General features: G+C 36.7%; 1 protein-coding gene across 3 annotated transcripts in view; it reads right to left on the bottom strand.

Moving 5' to 3' along the window:
• Positions 1 to 24,007, bottom strand: part of TDP1 (tyrosyl-DNA phosphodiesterase 1) — a 162,158-nt gene that overhangs the window by 36,313 nt on the left and 101,838 nt on the right. For all 3 annotated transcript variants that reach the window (XM_027844894.1, XM_027844892.1, XM_027844893.1), the window contains exon 14: positions 8,917 to 9,019. In XM_027844894.1, coding sequence (XP_027700695.1) covers positions 8,917 to 9,019 — 103 coding nt within the window. The remainder of the gene's footprint in view (positions 1 to 8,916; positions 9,020 to 24,007) is intronic.

Raw genomic sequence — 24,007 nt, forward strand, 5'->3', positions numbered from 1 at the left:
AATCTCTGCTATTGGAAAGGCTGGGGTTGGTGAGTGGCTTGGGTTCAAGAATTCTGAGCTACAGTGGGGCTAATGCCAATCCAGAGTCTGCATTAAATCCAACTTTAATATGGCAAGCCCCCTGGAATGGTGGGTCACCGGGCTGCCTATAGAGAGACAAAACATCCCAAGTTGGAAAAAATGCTTCTGTAACCATCAGCATTCAAATAGGGACTATACTTCTAGCTCAGGCAAGATTGGGAGATCTAGACTCAAAATAACAAAAATAAAAATCTTAAGAAAAGCCAAGTTGTTGTGGTCTCGTCTGACTCTTCATGCCTCCATTTGGGGTTTGCTTGGCAAAGATATTGAAGTGGTTTACCATTTCCTTCTCCAGCTCATTTTACAGATGAGGAAACTGAGGCAAACAGAGTTAAATGACTTGCCCAGGGTCACAAAGCTAGTAAGATTTGAACTCAGGAAGATAAGTCTTCCTGACTCTAGCCTTGGTGCTCTATCCACTGCACCATTAGCAATAAAGAAATGCTACCATGGTTTTGAGGCAGAATGGTGAAGTGAAAAAAGCCCAGTGCTTAGAGTTAGAGGATTTAGAGCACAAAGGGTCCTGAGCTATCCAGCCATAGTGGTTCTCAAACTTTTTGGTCTCAAGATTCCTTTACACTTTAAAAAATTACTGAGGATCCCAAAGCACTTTTGTTCTTGGGGTTAGATCTACTGATATTTAACATATTAGAAAATTTTTAAATTTTATTCATTTAAAAATAAACCCATTACATGTTAACATAAGTATCATTTTTAATGTTAATGTTTATATTTAATATCAATATTTAATGATAAATAACTATATTTTGGAAAACAAAATTAGTGGGATGGCACTGTTTTACATTTTTGCAAATCTGTTTAATGTCTAGATTAATAAAAGAGCTAGGTTCTCATGTCTGCTTTTACATTTAATGTTTTAATGCTGTTTTGGTTGAAGTATATGAAGGAAATTTGGATGGACACAGAAAATTGAAAAAGGGAGAATATTAGTTGCTTTTTCAGATAACTGTGGATATTCTTCTTTGATAATATGCCAAAACTGTACAAATGGTGGCTTCTTAAAGGTTACTTGTAATGTGGAATTAGAAACCATATCAAAGAACTTTTCATATTGTGTTACATGCTGTATTAAAATCCACTGGTCTATCTTGCACTTTGAATGGATCTTTTACCAATATATGATTTTATTGACATTATACATTGGTCCCTTGGAAAATACTGGTTAAATGAGTTACGCAGATCATCCAGATGCTGACACATTTCACTGTGCATTATCAAAAAACCACATTTGCTAATATGACCACTGATCTCATCAGAAAAGTCTTTAAATATCAGGAAACTGTCAAGCTCAAAGTGGTAGATACATGTTTCCAAAATTCTAATTTTCAATTGAGAACTTGATTGTTATCACTGGTAATGAATCCTGTCAGTTCTTTTCCTTGAGGTGACAGATTCACTTCATCCACTCTCAAGAAAATGTCTGCCAATTACTCAAGTAGCTGTGGTCTGTCACTCATTCTTTCAAGTAAAAATGGTATTCCATGAAAAAAAGTGATGACTTCAGTTCACAACTCACACAATTGTACAAGTGTTTTCCATAAGACAACCACTGTACTTGGGCATGTGGCAGGAAGACCTATTTTGTCACAGAATATCACATGTACTCAAGGCCGAGATTTAATAAAATTAATAATATTTGTTGTTTCAATGAGGACATTCTTAAGCAAAACTGGATTCTTTTTTTTTTTTACTTCCGTGAATGTCTGGTAGTAAAGAATGCAATTACTAATAGTATAGTCTGTTGCCACTATTATGATTCACGCTAAAACATCAGAAGTCTGAATCATCATTGGATTTGCAAGATCAGTACAAATGTCAACACAGTGGTTTCAGGACAAATCATAAAGTTCAAAATACCTATTCAACACTTTGAATATTTATGTACCACTTGTGTTTGTTGCCAAGCATTCTCATAAAAGAAGATCTTCAATGATCAGTTGGTATTAATAATACTGGATGCATACAAGCAAAACATCAAATCCAGTCACGTCTACAGGTTCATCCATTTTAAGGTAAAAGTACAATTCTGCAGAACTCAGTCTTCATGTCTTTTCTTTTTGTTTTACTATACTTTTATTTATTTTGTTAAACATTTCCCAATAACATTTTGACATTCACTTTTTTAAATTCTTAATTTCAAATTCTCTCCCATCCTCCTATCTCTCCTCTACCCATTGAGAAGGCATATGATACCCATTATACATGTGAAGTCATGTAAAATATATTTCCATATTGGTCATGTTGAAAAAAAAATAAAAGCAAGGAAAAGAAAATTTTAAAAAATATATTTCAATCTGCACTCAGTTTTCCTGTCTACAGCTATCTCTTTAAGTCACAAGTCATGCAGCCTCTGGAAAACTCCATTGTATACTTGTGAGAGAATGACAGTGCAAAAGGCAAGAAACAACTTAGCATAATTATGAAAACAGTTTTGACCTCAAGGACCCCCTGAAAGGTTCTTGGGAACTCCTAAGGATCCATGGACCATACTTTGAGAACTAATGACCTAGTCCAGCCTTTTCCATTGTACGGATGAGGAAACTGAGGCCAATACAGCCTTGAGAGGTGCCCCCTAAAAGACCTGGCTTAGTTCTACCACTTACTAACCATATGACCTTAGGTAGCATACTGTTTCCTCTTCTTGAACTATTTTCCTGATCTGAAAAATGGGTGAATATTTTCACTAATGAGCCTCACATGACTGCTGTGAAGAACGTACTCTATAAACTGCAATGTGCTACAGGAATAAAGGATATTTCCTTTTTTTTTTTTTTAAATAAAGGTTCTGTACCATAAACAAGGATTAGAGATATAATCTCATATACTCTTCTTGCAGAAATTATATGATGGCCTTGAATCTGCAAACTTAGGGGAAAAAATATGGATTTTTAACTAGAGAAACAAAACTGGAAAGTAGAATCTTTGTCAAAGAAAAGAACAGTCTATTTTCTGATAGATGAATTGCTCTCTTGGCAAAAACAAAACAAAACAACAACAAAAATCACAACAACTTTTGGAGGCAATGTGAAGATTCTGGGAATGAAAAATTGAAAAAATGAAAAAAATGGTATGGAAAAATCTACCATCAAATGAAAAAAATTCAAAAGTTGACACTCTTAGATACTGGTATAGAATCAAGATTTTTAAACTTCAATAACAGACAAGTATTAGTTATGACTAGGGTTATCACTCACTGACATTTACTAATTGTCTTATTATAGAGGTGTCAAACTCACTTAGAGAACCAGATTAAAATGCAATTGGGAAATGTTTAACAAAATATATAAAAATACAACACGGATAATATTAATTTGTGGTTTTCTAAAACAACATGTACCCTCCATTTCTACTTTTTGACACCACTAGTCTACTATGTACAAAGTATATCTGATCATCTTTGTATTTTCTACTTTCCTATTTATTATATCTCCCCAAGAAGTCTTGAAATCTCTTTATGGGCAGGGGATAAGCTTTCTATTTCTTTTGTATTCCCCATAGTTTTAGTACAGGGCAATGCAAATAGGAAATGATAGTATAGGGCTGTGTACGTAAGAAACAGATAGAAAGAAAATTCTTTTACATAAAATATCTGACCAGAAAGTACAAATAAATAGATTTTTTTAAGGTACTTAGCTTTCAACCTCTTATGAAGGTTCTTAGCTATTGTCTAATGTCCTTTTCACTAATGAGGAAACTAAGCCCCAGAGAAGTGAAATAATTTGCAGATAGATGATGATACAGATTCTACGTGGTAGAGCCAGCATTCAAACTCGGGTCCTACAACTTCAAATCCAGTGCTCCTAGTAACTAATGTTCATGAGGATAAACCCAAGGCATCACATCACCCAGAGGTGCCTCTTCACTATGTTGATTATGACTTTGTTTTTATTTGAAAATCAGTAATACTACTAGTATGATAGATTTGATTAACCTCAGTTAACTAGGAATATTCCATTAACCCAAACACCTATTTTCCCATCTGCTCTGGATAAAAAGAATGCATTATAAATAATACAGTGTATCCTAATCAGACCACATCTGGAATACTCTGCTCTGGAATCCACATTTTAGAAAGAACAAATTGGAAAGTGTTCAAAAGAAGAGCAACCAGAATGATGAAAGGCCTTGAGTTCATGCCATATGAGGACAGAGGAACTGGAGATGTTTAGAATGGAAACAAGACTTAGGAGAAACTATAGTCATCTTCAAGCATTTGAAGAGAGATATCACATAGAAAAGAGATTAGATATGGTACAGAAAAGCCTGACAAGTTTTCTTAGTTACTTAGGTTTGATTATGGAAGGAAATGAAAGACTTGAACACTGGAGGTTCACTTCAAAGGAGGTTCACTTAGCTGAAATGCAAAGGATATTCAATAAGGATTCCCACTGAGGACACTGAATAGTTTCAGGTAAGAGTTAACTCCCCTACCCCTAAACTGCCCATTGCTGTCTGCTAGCCAAGCATCAGTGAGAGCTGGAGCATCTCATAACTTTTTTGTACTTTCGTGATCAGCAAGCTACGATGACAGCCTGACCATTTAGTCCCTTGAGTCAAGGAAGCCTCCACCTTTTAGGGAAAAGGACCAGTCCAGCCCACATGGATAGGACTATGGTAGATACTCCTCCTATCACAAGATGGCTCTGGCTTCAGAGGATGAAGCTTAGAAGCAACGAGCAGAAGTTATAAAGAAGCAAACTTAGGCTTGAAGAAGGGGAAAAAAAATCCTAACAAATGAAAGCTATCCAATAGTACAATGGGAAGTTGAGGTCTTTGGGGAAAATTCCGACATTCTATTACTGTTGTAATGACTATGATCTGATGGAAAAATCACTAGATTAAGAGGCAAGAAATCTGGTTCTTCCCCAGACTACCATTTCTTTGATTGGAAGAAAGAACTGCGTCCCCCTTTCAGCCAATTAATGGCAATTCAATTCAACACGCTTTTATTAAATTATGGCTAAAAGCTGCTCAGAGACTAGCCTAGCATCTTTTGGTCATTACTCAATAAATGTCTGTTGAATTGAATTGTCACTAACTAGCTGAACAACAAGCAAGGCATTTCATCTATCTAGCTAAATTATCTTATCAATAAAACGAAGAGGCTGGACTAAATGATTTCTAAAACTTCTTCTGGTTTTAATATTTTGTGATTCTAAATATACTATGGTTAAAAAATAGTTTAATGTTGGCCGACTAATAGACAGCATTAGCAAAATTACTGTTCACTGCAAGGCACAGTGGATTTAGAAGTGGTCAAGGAGTCTGGAAGACCTGGATTCAAGTTATACCTCACTGTCCGACCCTCACTTAACCTCATATAGTCCAAGGCAACTCTCTATTGACTCTAAGTTACAGAGGAGGTACTGACCTGCATTTGGAGGTGAGTTCCCTGGACCTGTGAAATCAAAGGTTTACCTCCTATCTCTATTACTGTTGTTGTTCAGTCTTTTCAGTCATATTTGACTCTGCATGACTCCATTTGGGATTTTCTTTGGCAAAGATACTAGAGTAGTTTACCATTTCCTTCTCCAGCTCATTTTACAGGGGGAAACTGAGGTAAACAGAAAAAAAGTGACTTGCCCACGATCACATAGCTAGTAAATGTCTGAGGCCAAATTTGAACTCAGGTCTTCTTGATTCCAAGACGTGGCACTCTATCCACTGCACCACCTAGCTGCCCCATCTCTCTCCCTATCTAATAATAAAGATTAGCAGGAAGGTTGGTCATATCAAGGACTTAATGAGAGTCAAAATTCAGGAAAATTCCTATTTTTCAACTATTTAAAGAGTCCTTGACCTTTTGTGCTATAAAACCCTTTGGCACTCTGGGGAAGCCTACAGACACCTCAGAATAATAGTTTTAAATGCATAAAATAAAATGCATAGAATTATAATTCCATTTTTATTGAAATATAATTATCAGAATTTTTTTAAAAATTAAGTTCACAGGCCACAGATTAAAAATCCCTGATCTAGTCTAACACAAAAGATATAATCACGAAATCAAAAGTCAATTCACACTTCAAGACAACTGGTTTTTCAGTATATGGAGAGACAATAAACATTTTCCAATAGCCCTTAGTTTGCCCCATGCAGTAACCATGCATTCTGTATATAATCATTCTTTTTAGAAGAGTAAATTCTTGACTACACAGAGTAAGATAGAAGAGATATACGCACAATACAAACACGTTATGTTGTAAGGTAGGAAGAGAAAAACCATTCCCATTTTACAGATCAGAAAACTGAGTCAGAGAAATTATATATCTTACCCAAGATCACAAGACTGATATAAGAAAGAACCAGGATATTAACCCAAGTCCTCAGACTCCAAATCCACTGATGAAGTTTTTAAGTGTTGCTCCCTTAACTACATTATCCCCATAAGGTCAGTGGTTTTTACTGAATGATTTTGCACAGTGGGGTTTTGGGGGAATGTGTATGTTACATCACAGCAGAACTGCTCGTACTAGAAAGATCTTAGTACAAGGCAAGAGTCCCAAGAACTGTTGGAACAAGAAGTTTCTCATTAGGAGTTACCTACTGCAATTCAATGAAATAATAGATTCCCCAAAAGGTTCTACTGTTATCCCAAACTATTATATAAATCTTGCAATGTAATTTAATGTTCATGAGTTTATACTCCCTAACTAAAATGTAAGATCACTGAAAAATGACAAATGTCTATACTACTCAAAAGCAACTGCTGATTTGACAGAATGATGCATTTAGGCAGATTACTACAATACCAAAATCTATCCATTTTGAGGCTCCCTGACATTCAATTATAACAGTTTAAGAGAGTCCCCCAGCTTAATCAATATCAATAGGTATCTTGGGCAGAACTACACTTGTGAAAATGCTCGGTACTTTCAATGCTCCCATATTACTCACTTAACCATTATCCTCCCAGTGACCAACAGGGTAGAAGACTAAACATTTCCCCCAATCTACACTTACTCTTAAAAAAGAAACAACAAAGAAGATTTATATATCAGGCATAGAAAGAGTATTGCTGAATCCACAGGCCTAAAGAGCAAGAATCTAAACATGGTAAATGCCTTAAAAATTAACACTGAAGCACACTATGTGATTACTCCTTTCTCCAACTCTACAATCTAGCCACGGAAGTAAAAACAGACCAACCAGCTGGTACCTGGGGTGCACACAGAGATTAGTCTGTCAGCATACTCCTTGTACGTTCCTCACCCTTTTGCAAGAAGCAGAGGATATTGATTTAGTCCAGTCTTGTGAAGAGAAAAGTGGGGTGGGGATGAGGTGATCTATAGATAAGGGAACTCAAAGGCTACATACACTCTGTGCAAAGCACTTTGCCTACCCTCACTCAATGCTGCTAAAAGCAGACTTGCTGTAACTCAGCCAGAAATGGAAAAGAGAAAAAACCCAAGGAGAAATTAGGGCACTGCTGGTAGAATTACCAATTGGTATCTTTTTGGAAAGCAATTTGGAATTACCTAAAGAAAGTGACTAAAATGTACTTACTTCCACTTTGATCCAAGTGTACATATGCTTAGATTCCATTGCTTAGGTATATAATCCAAGAAGGTCACTGACAAAAAGAAAAGTTCTACATACAACAAAATGTTTATAGCACAACTTTCTGTGGTAGCAAAGAATTGCAAACAAAGTTAAATAGCTATTGACTGGAGAATGCCTAAACAAATGTAGCACATGAAAGTAACGGAATCTTAACATGCTTAATTGTTGTTCATTCTTTTGTTTTCAAAGAGGACCAATGACATCATGGGTGACGTCCTGACTTGTGTGTGAATTGGATTTAAGCGAATAGAGGTCATCGAAGTTGAGGGGCAAGACAAAAGTCAAGATGACTGGAGATGGTCTGGGATGCAGTGGATGACCTAGGTATCTTCAATGTCTGACCAAGCTCTAAGGGCTCCACAGAACCTTCTTCAACTGCCTTCATGGCTACTGGAACAAATGGTTCTCATCTGCCCATTCTGCTGGGGAAAGTCTTCCCAAGCTTGGGGTAGACATCCCTCTAACTCATCGGGTGTTCAAGAAGGACTAATAGCTCTGGTGTGAGGGCTTGCTGAGTCCTTTTCAGGGTTGCTCATTCACCTTGATATCCACCTGTCACCCAACTCTCACCTGTGGCTCCAAAAAGCTGTAGCATGCACAGCGGCCACACCCCAGTAAGCCATCTCAGCAGCTGGGGCTAAACCAGGCTGAGGGTAACCAATACTCTTCAAATATGCTTAATAAAGAAATGATAAACATGATGAATATGGGGAAGCGGGGAAAGACCTATATGAATGGGTACAAAATGCAGTGGGGAGAACTAGCAAAATAAGATATGCAATGACTCCAATGACCACAAAACCATCAAAACTGAAAGATGGTAAATCATCACTTCCAAACTCAGTCCCAAAGAAAAGATATGGGAAGAGAGCCCCTCCTCAATCCTTTGCAGAGGTAAGGGTCCACAACTGTGGCACACTACATATATCATCAGGCTTTTCTGATGTGATGGATGGTTTTGACGAAATTTCTAGGAAGGATTAGGAGGGATATAGAGAAAAATGTAGGTGACAGCAAAACAAAAAATATTAACAAAATTTTTTTTAAAAGGAGTGACGAGACAACACATTGATGAGAACTGATTAAAGTGTCAAAGTGAAACATCTTAAAGAAGACAAGTTAAAAATATTATTTTTTTCCGTATGTATTTCAAGCCAAAAGTAACTGCTATATAAACAGGATGTAAAAATTCTGACTTCTTTGATAACAAGATGAACAATCAATCTCTGATTTATGTGCTATGGAACTTACAAATGCTGAAGGGAGAAAAAGAACTCCAAGTTCGTAAGATCGGATCATCAGCTGGGTACCATTTTTCTCCAAAGCTCCCCAAGCAGCCTTAGATAAATTTGCACTGCAAAAACAAACAGAAAAACAGGCCTGGTTACACAGAACAAAGCTTTTCATGCCTGTTCAACTTTCACAGCTAAAAGAAAATAACTTCAAAACAAAACACCACACGTTAGCTTTCCTGCAGAAATTAAAATTCTATTGTATTATATAATCCTCAAGGACTGAATATTTAATCACTACTTAAGGTAACTTTGCAGCTCCTTAGAACTGTCCTTAATGGCAACTAATTAAATTTTTTTTTTAATTTAAAAATTTAAGTACTTTGAAGGACATCTGAGTTAAAATAAGAAACTGTTGAATTTCTTAATGGTAGTAAAAAGGACAAAGCAAATTTGTTTTACATCAAAACTTTTCTTGTGAACCTTGCATATCTAGTGTATATTTTTTGGCTTGACAGCTAGACGGTATGATGGATGCATAGACTGCTAGTCTTGGAGTCATGAAGAGCTAAGTTCAAATCCTGCCTCAGACATTCAGCTATGTGATAGTGAGCAGGTCATTTATTCAGCCTCAGTTTTCTCACCTACAGAATCGGTTATTGTGAGGATCAATTGATAACATGTAAAGCTTCATGTAAACTATAAAATTTTATATAAATGCTAGCTATTTTACCTTTTAAAACTTTATTTTTTATTCTGACCTTAAACAAAACAGAAAATTTCCAGATACAGCCAAACACACAAAAAAGGATTCTATATGAAACTATGAATCCCACTTTCATACCTGTTCATTTTTTAAAAATATATAATAAAATCTACACATTACTTTCAAAACTGTCCTGCTTGGGTTTCTTGCTGAACTTTCTGTTATTCTCTTCTGAGCATCAAAAAATGTTACAATGGCTTTTTTTTGTTTTGGAAGGTGGTAATATTACTAATCCATACCCTCCACCCCCCCAAAAAAACAAGAAACAGAAAGGAAAAGAAAAAAAACCACCTATAACCAACACAGTAAAGCAAAACGAATCCATAAATCATATAGCAAACATCTCCAAAATGCAGCGTGTGTCTATAGATTCTCCGGAGACATGGTTGGTCACTTCATGGATCACAGTTTTTAAGTCTTCCATAGTTTATTATTATCCTTGCACAAACTGTTTTTTTCAGTTCTGTTCACTTAAATCTATCATTCATACTACCCAGGCTTCTCTGAAATTGCCTTTTTTGTCATTTCTTAGGCGCACTAATATTCCATTTTATACATAGATCACAATTTGTTTGTTTTTGTTTATCTTTTTGGTAAGGCAATCGGGGTTAAGTGACTGGCCCAGGGTCACACAGCAAGTGTCAAGTGTCTGGTCTGAGGCCGCATTTGAACTCAGGTCCTCCTGACTCCAAGGCCGGAGCTCTATCCACTGTGCCACCTAGCTGCCCCGAAGATCACAATTTGTTTAGTCATTCTTGAATTTTCTAAGAGATCCAAGGAGCCCCCTTGAATTCTAATTATTTGCTTTTCCTTCCCCACCCCCAAGCAATCTTCTCTTTAGAATCAATAAATTCGTTTTGCTTGGATTTTTCCCTTCCTAGTATTAAATTTTCTTTTGTTCATCCTCTCCTCTCCACCCCCATCCATCATCCTTGCTTATTTCCTTGTTGAAATTGATGTATTTCTACACCAAACTCGTGTGTGTGTGTGTGTGTGTGTGTGTGTGTGTGTGTGTGTGTGTGTAACCTACCTTGGTCCATTTCAAATAAGAGTGAGATCCCTCTACGTCTACTCCCCCAACCCTTCCCTCCACGTTTTTATACTCTTCTCATGCATCCCAATTATGAGCACCAGCCAATTTTACCCATTTCTTCCTCCTTTCTACATTGCTTCCTTCCTTTTACTTTCCCTTCTCTTTCTTTTTTCAAACCCTCAGAGCAGAACCAGCATACCCTCAGGTCCTCTGTTTTGTTCTTGTTGTCTTAAATTCAGTTCCTCAATCACCTTTGATGACATGAAAGTTATGAAGTGACACATTGCTTCTCCCTTTATTAGAATGTTAATGTTACATCATCACACAGCCTCCTCCAATTGCCCAAATAAATTTAACCTTTCTAGGCTTGTTGAGACTTTGATGTCTGTTTCAAAATTACTACTCAGGTGTTGTCTTTTCATCAGAAATGCTGGCCTATATATTCTATTCCATTAAAGGTCCATTTTTCCCCCAACAGGATCATATACAGCTTTGCAGGTTTAAGTTATTTTTGGTGGTAAGCTTCTTTCTTTCACCTTTTAGAATACTGTATTTCAAGATCTCCTCTGGTTTTCAATAAAAGTTGTTAGGCTTCATGTGATGCTTGGGGACTACAGTTGTTTGGTACATGAATTGCTTCTTTCTGTATGTTTGCAATAATTTTTCTTTGACATGGCAAGCTCAGGATTTGGGGCCTTTTCCTTTTGGAGTTTCTTTCAGGGCATAGATTGTTTCTATGTTCTATTTACCCTCTGGTTCTAATAAGTGTGGGTAGTTTTCAATTATGATTCCTTGAAATACAGTATCTAGGATTTTTTTTTTAAATCATGTTTTTCAGGGAGTCCAATTCTTCGTTTTTGTACTTTGAATCAAATTTTATTTTATTTTCAGTTCTGAATTCTCTCACTTCTCCCTCCCCTATCCCCACCCATAAAGGGAAGAAAAATAACATTTAATACAAATATGTATGTTCACCCCCCCCCCCAAAAAGAGAAGAAAATAGGTTTAGATTTGCACTCAGATTCTATCAGCTCCTTATCTGGAGAGAAACAGCATGTTTCAACAAGAGTCCTTTGGAAATGTAGTTGATCATTGTATTGACAGGGTTACTAAATTACTAAAGCTGATTATCATTACAATATTGCTATTATTATATAAATTGTTTACTTTGCATCAGTTCATACAAGTTTTCCTGAAACCTTCTACTTCATTATTTCTTACAGTACAACAGTATTGAATCATATTCATATACTGTAATTTGTTTAGTCATTCCACAACTGATAGGCATCAGTTTAGTTTCCAATTCAATGCCACTACAAAAGATTATTAAATATTTTGTACACATGGGATCTTTTCCTCTTTTTTTCCGATCTCTTTGAAGTACAGACTTAGTAGCAGTATTGCTAAGACAAAAGGTACATAGTTTAATAGCTTTTGAGTTCGAAATCGCTTTCCAGAACTATTGGACTAACAGCTCCAACAAACAATATTAAAATACCTGTTTTCCCACAACCACTCCAGCATTTGTCATTTTATTCTTTTGTCTCTTAGCCAATATGATAAGTATGAAATGGAACCATAGACTTGTTTTAATTTGTAGCATGTATCTAATTTATTGGCGATTCAGAGCATTTTTAAAATAAAGCTATTGATAGCTTGGATTTCTTCCACTGAAAACTGTCCATTCTGATCCTTTGAAGATTTATAAAATGAGGAATATTTCTTTTTTCTCGTAAATTGGATTCAGCTCCCTATATATCTTAGAAATGAGAAATTTATCAGAGAAACTTGCAGAGATTTTTCCCCCAGTTGCCTGCTTCTCTTACACTTTTAGCTGCATTGGTTTTATTCAAAACCACCTTTTTAATTCAATGTAATCAAAATGACTCATTTTGCCTCCCCTCCACACCCTATCATCAACTCTTCCACCAGCCATTGATTTGACAAGTAATATTTTCCATGTTTCACTAATTTGTGTATCATCACCCTTTTTGTCTAAATCATGTAACATATGAAGATTATCTTGGTATATGATGTGAGATGTTGGTCTATAACTAGTTTCTACCTGACATTCTTACCTTTAATTCCTCCAAATGAATTTTATTACTTTTTCTAGCTCTATAAAGTAATTCTTAGATAGTTTGGTTGGTATGACACTGAATAAGTAAATCAATTTGGTGGTATTGACATTTTTATTCTATTGGCTTATCCTACCCATGAGCAATTAGTATTTCTATAATTATTTAGATCTGTATTTTTGCAATGAATGTTTTATAATATATATAGTTTGTAATTCATATAGATCTTATGTGCATCTTGGTAGGTAAAATTGCAAATATTTTATACTGTCTGTAGTTATTTTAAATTTATCTTTATATCTCTTTCTGCTAGAATTTGGTATTATTATACAGAAATGCTGATGTTTGCGTGGGTTTATTTTATATCTTGTAATTGCACTGAAATTGTTACGTTTCCACGCGTTTTCAGTTGCTTCTAGAATTCATAAGTAAACCATCATATCACCTGCAAAATGACTGATTTTGTATCCACTTTGCCTATGTGTATTCCTTCAACTTACTTTTTTCTCCTTATTGTTCTTAAAGCTTGCATTTCTAGTATGATATTGAATAGTAATGATGATAAAGGAAATTCTTGCTTCACCCTAGATCTTACTGGAAAAGCTTCTAGTTAATATTCATTGCAGATAATGCTTGCTCTTGGTTTTAGAAAAATACTGCTTATTTTAAGGAATACTTTGTTTATTCCACTGCTTTCTAGTGTTTTTTTTTTAGTAGGAATGGGTGTTGAATTTGTCATCACCTTTTTCATCATCTATTGAAATATTCATATAATTTTTTACTAAAACTGCCAATTACGCTTAGTTTTCCTAATACTGAACCAGCTTTGTATAACTGGAAAAATCCAGCTAGGTCACAGTGCAAGATCTGTGTAACATATTCAAGTATTTTATTTAAAAATTTTGCCTCAATACAGGCAATTGCCTCTAGAGAAATCGGTCAATAATCATTAGAGAAATTTTCTCTTTCTATTTTGACACTCCTTGGTTAAAAGTACCACGAACATATTTGCATCACAGAAGGAATTTAGTAAGATCCCTTTACTTACTTTTTTTTTTTCAAGGAGTTTATGTAGTATTGAAATTATTCTTTAAAGGTTTTGTAGAATTCATTCATAAATCTATCTGAACCTGGAGTTTTTTGTTTTTCAGTTTCATTTACAGCTTGTCCATTTTTTTCTAAGAACTATTTAACTATTCTATTTCTTGTTCTGTTAATCTTGGGCAATTCATATTTTTGCAAACATTCATCCATTTCATTTAGATTGTCAGTTTTACTTGCACATTTTTTTTAAGTCCCAATAATCACTTTTATTAGGGCAGATAGGTAGGCAGTGAATACAGCACTGGGCCTGGAGTCAGGAATACTGAATTCAAATCTAGCCTCATACATTTACTAACTGTGAGACTTAGGGCAAGTTACTTAATCTGTTTGCCCCAGTTTCCTCATGTGTAAAATGGGAATAAAGAGCACCTACCTCCCAGGACTGCTTTGAGGCTCAAATGAGAGAATAAAAGCACTGGTTTTATCCCTCAAAAACCAAACCAAAAAAAAAAAAAAAAAAACCAAACCAAAAAAAACCTAAAAAAACAGCTCTTATTTTTCATTAGTTCAATTATTTTTTAAACTTTCAATTTTGTTAATCTTTCTCTGACTCTCAGGATTTCCATTTTGGCATTTAATTGGGGTTTTATTTGTTGGTTTTCTAGGTTTTTTAGGTTGAATGCCAAATTTGTTCTTTCTCATTTTAATTGATGAAAGACCTCAAAGATAGAAACAGTCCCCTAATTAATATTTTGACCACAAATTTTGGCATGTTGTTTCATTGTTTTCATTATCTTTAATGAAATAATTGTTTCTATAATTGGTGCTTTTACTTACCCATTCTTTGGGATTATTTAATTTCATTAATTTTTAATCTTTCCTTCACAGGCTTTTATTCAATATCATCTTAATGCATTATGATCAGTAAAATATACATTTAATGTTTCTGCTTTTCTGCATTTGTATGTCCTAATACAAAACCAATGTTTGTGAATTTATGTGCCTTACAGAGGTGAGAAATACGTATACTCCTTTCCATTACCATTCAATATCCTCCAGAGTTATAGCATATCTAACTTTTTTTTTTTTTAAATTTCAGATCCTTAAGTTGTTTCTTGTTCACTATTTGGTTTGATTTATTTAGGTTGGAAAAAGGGTAAATTCCTATCTCCTACTATTATAGTTTTACTGTCTTTTTCTTCCTGTAACTCAATTTAACTTTTGCTTTAAGAATTTAGACAGTATGCCATTTGGTGCATTTATGTTTACTATTAATATTAATTCAATGCCTATATTACCTTTTGGCAATATGTAGATTGCCTATTTATCCCATTCTTTTATACTTATCCTACTTTTTCCCCCTGCCCTATCTTTAAAAACCTGTATTGATTCTGACTAATGCCTCCCTTCACTTACCCTCCCTCTTATTCCTCCCTTTTCTCTTAACCTCTTTCTTTCTTATTCCCATGATGGTAAGATGCATTCTGTATCCAACTTTGTGTATGTGTATGTACTCCTCCTTCAAACAATTCAGATGAGAGTGAAGTTTCATCCTACCCTACCTGTCTCCTCCTTCTTGTATAAACTCCTCTTTGTGCAACCCATTTATGTGAGATAATTTCCCCCTTTTTTCCTCTCTTTCACCTTCTCCCAATGCATTCCTCTTTCGCATTCACTCAGTTCTTCTTTTAAGCTCATCTAATTACAACAGAATTACATACAGGCCTTCTGTACAATTAGACTCATTTTATGACCCTTGGTAAGATAAAGTTCGGAAGGGCTACATGTATCACCTTCCTATATAAGAATATAAACAGTTTAATCTTTTTTAATCCCTTATAATTTCTCATTAATCTTTACTTTTTTATGCTTCTCTTGACTCTTGTATTTGCATGTTAAATTTTCTACTCAGTTCTGGTCTTTCAATTAGGAATGCTTAGAAGTTCTCTATTTCATTAAAGGTCTGGGCTGTTTTGTTTTGTTTTTCCCTCTGTAGGATTATAATTAGCTTTGCTGGGTAGGTTATTCTTGGTTGTAAGCCTATACTCTTTGTCTTATGGAATATTACATTCCAAACTCTCAGTTCCTTCATACTGGTACTACTAAAGCTGACTATGGAGTTTTGGTACTTGAATTATTTATTAATGACTGCTTGAAGTATTTTTTTTTCCCTTATCCTGGGAGCTCTGGATCTTGGCTATCACATTCCTGGGAGTTTTTATTTGGGGTTTCTTTGAGGAGGTAACCAGTGGATTCTTTGCCCTAAGATATTTGGACAATTTTCTTTTGTGATTTCTTGAAACATGATATCTAGACTTTTTTTATTGTTACTGTTCATGACTTTCAAGTAACCAGTGAGTCTTAAGTTATCTCTACTCAATCTGTTTTCCAGGCCAATTATTTTTTTACTATGAGAAATGTATCACATTTTCTTCTATTTTTTTCAATCTTTTGACTTTATTATTTCCTGATGTTTCATTAAGTCATTCCCTTCCATTTGACTAATTCTAATTTTCAAGGAGTCATTTTCTTCAGTAAAGTTTCATATCTTTCTTACAATGGTACTAATTCTTTTTTCATACCTTTCTTCCCTAGATCTTACCTTTTCCCCAACGTTATTTCCTCTAAAATTTTCATTTGATTTTTAAAATAATTTTTCAGCAATTTTTTTAGTTCTTGTATAAACTCTTCTAGGAATTCTTGTTGGACTTGTGCCCAAGCTTTCATTTACCCTTAAAGCTTTGCTTGTAGGTTTTAGAGAGTAATTCTTTTCTTCTGTTTGTGTCTTGCACCTTCCTGTCACCATGATAGTTCTTTATGGTTAAGTTCTTTATTTGTCTGTTCATGCTGCCAATCTACCTCTTGACTTTAGACTTTATCTAAGTACTGAGGTCTGCACAATTCTGGGAGCAAGAAGGGGGATCTGGTTTGAGCTTTTGTCCCTTTACGTCCTTCTGTGGCTTTCACAGATCTAAACAGGGGCCTACAAGCTTTCAGTGCTTCCGAAGTGATGTGACTGGGGTGGGGAAGAAGGGGCCGAGGAGAATCTGTTCACTGCCCTACTGGTAAATAGATCGGCAAACTCTCGACCCAGGTTTGGGTCTATCAGCTTGTTTCTGGTTGGAAATTTCAGCAGATTGCTGCTGGATTCAACAATTACTGGACTGCTGGGAGGTTCTGCAGATTTAAAGCAACCGAACTGGCAGCTCCCATTTGTCTGCAGCACTGCGCTCCATTCCTGCGATTAGAGCTACACAATGACATCATTTCCTTCCAGAACTTGTTCCAGGTGCAATACACAGTTAGGGCCAATGCTTACAACCACTTCTCCTTGGATCTGTGACCTGGAACTGGGTGGTAGGCAACCAAGCTGCCAGATGGCACCTACTCCTGCACCCAGCACTTCCTCAAGAACCCTTGTAATCTTTTTCTAGTCCCCTGTCTTATCCTTTCTCGGTCCCTGGGTACTGGAAGGCTTCCTACTGATATCATCACAGCCATGTCTGCTTCTAATCAGACCTCCTTACCAGAACCTGCAGACCTCTATCCATTTTCCTAAGCTGCCGTGGGCTGGGAAAAAAAAAATGACTGCGACTTCCTTCTGGATTTCCCAATCAGTATACCATCTGCAGAATTCTCTAGGTCTTTTTCAAGGAGGTATGTGGAGAGGGAGCTAGACTAATGTTTCCTTTCACTCCACCAACCTGACACTGCCCCAAGTCCAGCGATTCTCAAATGATCTCTCCTTGACCTGTTTTTCAATAGTTTTTTAGCATCCAATTCACATTTATTAAATGACTACAATCTGCCAGGTACATGTATGTGCTGGCAACACAACTAATGAAATGAAGGAGTCCCTGCCTTCAATGAGCTTACATTACATAATGTCTAAAGGGAGAGACAACATATAAAAAGAGGCAAGAAAGCCAGGAGGAGGTGGGGGGGGTGGGAATGTGCGGGCTGGGAAACAAGGTTTTCATGGAGTTGAAACCAAGCAGGGCAGCAGATGCAAAGTAGAGTGACTGAATAGTCTAGTTACTGCCCTTTATAAAGGATGGCATGATGTGGGGGAATGGGGGGGGCAGGGGAGAATTTATTACTCTACCCTCCAGCCCTCCAATCAGAGGGGAGAAGAGGCCAAGTGGAGATGGAGTCAGTCCAGGCTTGAGTAAGCAGTACAGCAGTGAGTTTATAAGTGATGAGCTTATCCTGGGAGGGCATCTTGTTCTGTGCAAATGAAACCAGGCAGAGGAGCAGATGCAAAACAGAGAGGCAACCTGGATATCAGGTATATTAATTATACTTTCGTCTTTTTTTCCCTTGATCTTTTTATTTTGTTCAAATATTCCTTGCTATCTCAGTAAATGCTTTCTGTTTGACATATTTAGCAGTTCATTTCTTGGGTTCAAGTGTACTATGTTCTCTTCTATAATATCTGTTCTCTTTCTAATTCTTTCTGAGCTTTGATTTCACTTCTTATGTCTTACTTTAAGGTATTTATGAAGTCCATGTGGAAAATCCATTGTTTTCCTTTTGAGTCTCTGCTTAAAGTTGTTAAACAGTCATTTGCTCCTTTTGGAAATCTATAGATACACAATATTTTCTTAAATATTTGGTGTTTTCTTTGATTTCCTAAATTCTCCAGATCCCTGAATTGGGGCTTTGTGCCAGGGCCAGGCTCTGATCTCCACTTTACTTTTGGATAGGACCATTTCTGCCTGTTCTTGCCTGGCCTGCCTGTGTCTTTGTGCTGATCTCTGGACTTAAGCCCCCTTAGGTTTTTGAGGTTCAGAGTGCTGAATCTTCAGAATCCTCTCTAATGTTTCAGGACAGTGTTAGGAACTTCAGGGCACCTGGGCTTGTGCTACTCTGGTCTGAGTAGTGGGGTAACACTGAGTCAATACCCTTTGCCACTCCCCATATGACAGTTATTATTTTTTAAGGTATAAACATAAAATTCTAAAGGATTTTTGTCAGTGTCTGAATGTTATATTTTTATTGTACTTAAGACATATATTGTTATATGTATACAGTAATTTTTAAAATTTTTTTAAATAAACATACAAGTTAAAGTTATTTTTGTTTACTGACTGCGGGGAGCATGACTTTTCTGTAAAAAGCTAGAGGCATCACTATATAAAGTTGGGGAACAACTGACTTAAATTATGAATACCATCCAAGCAATGCCTGTCACCGACCTTCAAAAGCTCTTAATTTTATCTAGTAAGACTGTCTTCATCACATAGCAAGTCCAAAAATAACAATCTATAGACTGATTAACTGCATTATAGTTACATAAAACACCTCTATTTCATAAAAAAAATTTAAAAGGGGTAGTTAGGTGGCACAGTAATAGAGCTCTGGCCTGGGAGTCAAGAGGACCTGAGTTCAAATCCAGCCTTAGACACTTAACACTAGCTGTGCGACCCTGGACAAGTGACTTAACCCAGATTGCCTCATCAAAAACAAAACAAAAACAAAACAAAACAAAAACAAAACAAAACAAAAACATTTAAGAAACCCTAAAGAGTACATATAAACACATTATAATTTTTCAGTGCATACCTATAAAGAACTCATACTTTTTTTGTCAGTTCAAAGAGATTTCATTTTAAGAGTGCCACTTATTTAGACCAATATGGTAATTGGTGAATCAAAATTTGAAGCAATCTTTCCCAATTAGTTTTCCTATGTCCTCCAAAATTATCATACCTTTAGGGTTCACTAACAGTAGAACTTTAGGAGAAACCTCTATAAAACATCAACACAACTTCCTGAAACAGTAAGATTTCTTCATTACATCCCACGAACAAACAGTGCAGATACGTAAGTGACTGCACTGATGGGCCTTTGAATCTTATTTTCTTGAGGAACATAAAGTCACCACAGTCAGACTATGCAGCTGACTAAAACCAATGGGGGGTGGAGAGATTTCCTCAACCTCCTCCCCCGCACCCCAAATAACTGCTCTAATGGTGAAGTCACATAGCTTATTTTTCAATCAATGATCCAAATCAACAAACATTTATTAAGCATCCATTACGTGTAATGCACTATCAGGTACTGTGGGAATAAAATAAGACATGGTCCTTACCCTCAAGGAACTACAATACAGTAAGGGAGATAAGATATGTATGAAGATAACTGTAATATGAAATAAATGTGGTAAGTGCATAAGGGAGGTACAAAGGAACTGAGAATTTTAAGGAAAAAAAGATGAGTTGAAGCAAGCAAAGTTTTGTGTAAGAGGTAAGTAACATTTGAGTTGGGTCTTAAAGAAGTAAGATTTCACCAGGCATCAACAGAGGATGAAATTGTTTGCCAGGAGCTAAGAATGTAGGTTATAGTGAAGGGAAGAGAAGACATGGAGTCCCCAGTGAAGGGACTGAAACAAAACGAGAGGAGTATGCTGTGTGGACCTATGAGCCCATACCCCTGGTAATTCTGGTAAGGCCTGCTTTAACTACAGACCAGGTAGGCAGTGACTAATGTGGTATAATTTAAGGAGTGTCCCAAAGCCTTCCCAAACTAAAAATATCTTGGGACATTCATATTTTATGAAAAAAAAAATAGAGTGGTTGCCCCTCTTTATGTCATCATGAAACCTTAGTACCAACTTAATTAGGTTGATTGGCACAGTGCTGGTAAGTACCTAGCACGCAGTAGGTACTTAATAAATGCTTCTTTCTCCCTTACCCCATCCCCTCCGTGTTAATTGGTAAACCTACCACATTAAACCATCCTCCCCCATTAATATCTTAGTTCAGAATTAAGTTAATCAGACTTAATATCTTCCAACTGAGATGTTGACTCTTACTTTACTGAGAAATTGAAACTATTCCCTAGGAGACCTCTCTTTTCCCTTCCCTTTATCTCAAAATCTCTTGACATCATCACTTTCTACTGCATTTTCCTCTTCTCAGATGGAGTAGCCCTACTTGTCAAGACTAACCTTTCAGAAGTTCCCAAACTTCTCTGGCCAACCACTCTCTTTAAAAAAAAAAAAAAATTACTCAGCACTCTACTGGAAATCTACTTTCTTTAATCCTTTATGGTTTTTTTTGTTTTTTGTTTTTTTTTTGAAATTTGCATCATTTCAAACTACTACTGCCCCCTTGGATTATTCCAGCACTGCCTAGGAGGTGGTGTTGCCCACTTTGGGAACCTATGCAGTCCACATGCACCATGGATCCCATACCTTCCAGTTTTCCCAAGCTGTCAATACCAACTCTGAACCAAACTTCTGGACTCTAATTTCGCAAACTAAATCTAAGGAAGACTTAACAGTGACACATTGATGGCTCAGAATAAAAATTAACAAAGGAAAACAAAGAAACAAAAGAAAAACATTGACATGGGATCAGAACAAAGAATCCTAAGAATCACAGAAGGTAAGAACTAGAGCTAGAATGTGATGATCTAATCTGATCCCGTTGTTTTACAGACAGACAGGGAGGTTAAGGGAATTATCCATGGTCACACACTGGAGGGAATGGCAAAGCATGAAAGTTGTCTGCTTTTTTACTTTACTGTCTTCCTAGCTGTTGCTTCACAGGCGCTAACAGAGAGTTGGTACTAAGGTTTAATGAAAACCCCAAGATATTTCCCTTACATCTTCTTTCCCCTCCTACACTATATGTTTATATATAGTACAGAAGTAGTGTGTGTGTAAATAGATACACAGATACAGCATATATACGTACCTACATGCATATATATATACACACACACACACACACACAGATAGATATATACATATGTATGTATGTGTGTGTGTATATATATATATGTATATATATATATGGAGGGGGAGAGAGAGAGAGAGAGATAGGGAGAATGTATAGGGTAGCTAGGTGGTACAGTGGATAGACCACCAGGCCTGTAGTCAGGAAGACTTGAGTTTAAATCTGGCCTTAGACACTTCCGAGTCATGTGATCCTGGCCAAGTCACCTAACCCTGTTTGCCTCATCTGGAAAATGAGCTGGAGAAGGAAATGGAAAACCACTTCAATAGCTTTGTCAAGAAAACTCCAAATGAGGTCACAAAGAGTCAGACACGACTAAAAACAACTGAACAAAAACATACGTAGTATAGATGTAGTTTATACACACGTGTCTGCGTATACACATATATAGACACACACACAAGTATATGCACATATATGTGTATGTGTCTACACAAGTAGATATATACTTTGAATGCAAGAATTCTATCTTGCATGCAAAACCGCACAGCTGACATTTTGTATGTATGGGTATGGCTGGAACTAAAGATAAAGGAATGGGGGGGCCAAGCCAAGATGGCAGAGTGAAAACAGTGATTTACTTGAGCTCTCCCCCCAAATCCTTCCAAATACTCGTAAAAAATGACTCTAAACAAAATCTAGAGCAACAGAACCCACAAAAAGACAGTGAAACAAATTTCCAGCCGAAGAAAACCTGGATGGTTGCTAGGAAAGGTCTGTTGGGCTGGGCTGGGAAAGGAGGGCAGTTCAGTGTGGGCTGTGCAGGCAAAGACAGGGCTCCAGAAAATCCAGAGCAGGTCTCAGGAGACTAAATCACAGGAGGCTGTGGTGGATTCCAGACTTCTCAACCCACATACGCCAAAGACAACTTAGAAGGTCAGTGGGAAAGGTCTGTTGGACCTGGATGAAAAGGAGCGCAATCCAGCCCTGGCCCTAGTATGGCCCTGGGGAAGTGGCCATGGCAGCAGTGGCTGCTTCTGGAGATCCTGGCCCACAGATGGGGGGGACTGAGCTGCTAATCAGAGGGGGATTGCAGGAATCTCTTTGCTGGAACTGAGGCAGGATTCTCTTGCTTTGCCTGTGCTTGGATCTGGGTCATAGTCCTGGGTGGTGGTCCTGGGGCAAGCAGAAATACTGGCAAGGAGGAGCACTGGCATGGTGGAGCTTGCAGTGGTGGTGGAGAAGGAATCCTCCTCACAGTTCCAAGGCAGAAAAGAGTGCTGGTGATCACTCATAGACCAGAGCATAGGCCAGGAAACGAGTAAACACCTCTCCTTGGATCCTACCACCATGGAAGAACTGAAAATTTACAGGTCCCTAGAAGTATCTCTGAAAACAGCTGCACAAAACCCCTGAAGCTTGAGACAGTATACCTCCACACTGGAAGTGGAGCTCTACCTTAACAAAGAGTTAAAAAGTCAAGTAATTGGACGGGAACATGAACAAGCAACAGAAAGAAAAAAAACAAACTCAAGACTATAAAATCTTACTTTGGTAACAAAGAAAATGGAACTACACAACCAGAAAAAGACAACAAAGTCAAAGCTCCTACATCCAAAGCCTCCAAGAAAAATATGAATTGTCTCAGACCATGGTAGAGCTCAAAAAGAATTTTGAAAAGCAAGTAACAGAAGTAGGGGAAAAACTGGGAAGAGAAATGAGAGTGATGCGAGAAAATCATGAAAAACAAGTCAACAGCTTGCTAAAGGAGACCCAAAAAAATACTGAAGAAAATAACACCTTAAAAAATAGCCTAACCCAAATGGCAAAGGACGTCCAAAAAGCCAATAAGGAGAAGAACGCCTTAAAAAGCAGAACTGGCCAAATGGAAAAGGAAGTCCAAAAGCTCACTGAAGAAAATAATTCCTTAAAAATTAGAATGGAGCAAATGGAAACTAACGACTCTATGAGAGATGAAGAAATTATAAAACAAAACCAAAAGAATGAAAAAATAGAAGACAATGTGAAATATCTCACTGGAAAAACAACTGACCTGGAAAATAGATACAGGAAAGAGAACTGAAAAATTATTGAACTACCTGAAAAGCCATGATCAAAAAAAGAGCCTAGAGATCATCTTTCAAGAAATTATCAAGAAAAACTTCCTTGATATTCTAGAATCAGAAGGTAAAACAGAAATGGAAAGAATCCACTTATCACTTCCCGAAAGAGATCCCCAAAGGAAAACTCCTAGGAATATCACAGCCAAATTCCAGAGTTCCCAGTCAAGGAGAAAATATTGCAAGCAACCAGAAAGAAACAATTCAAGTACTGTGGCAACACAATCAGGATAACACAAGATTTAGCAGCTTCTACATTAAGGGATTAAGGCTTGGAGTATGGTATTCCAGAGGTCAAAGGAGCTAGGATTAAAACCAAGAATCACCTACCCAGCAAAACTGAGTATAATCCTTCAGGGGAAAAAATGGAAATTCAATGAAATA

Source organism: Vombatus ursinus, unplaced genomic scaffold, assembly GCF_900497805.2.
Source record: "Vombatus ursinus unplaced genomic scaffold, bare-nosed wombat genome assembly UNPS02014945.1, whole genome shotgun sequence".
In the NCBI taxonomy this organism is placed as follows: domain Eukaryota; kingdom Metazoa; phylum Chordata; class Mammalia; order Diprotodontia; family Vombatidae; genus Vombatus; species Vombatus ursinus.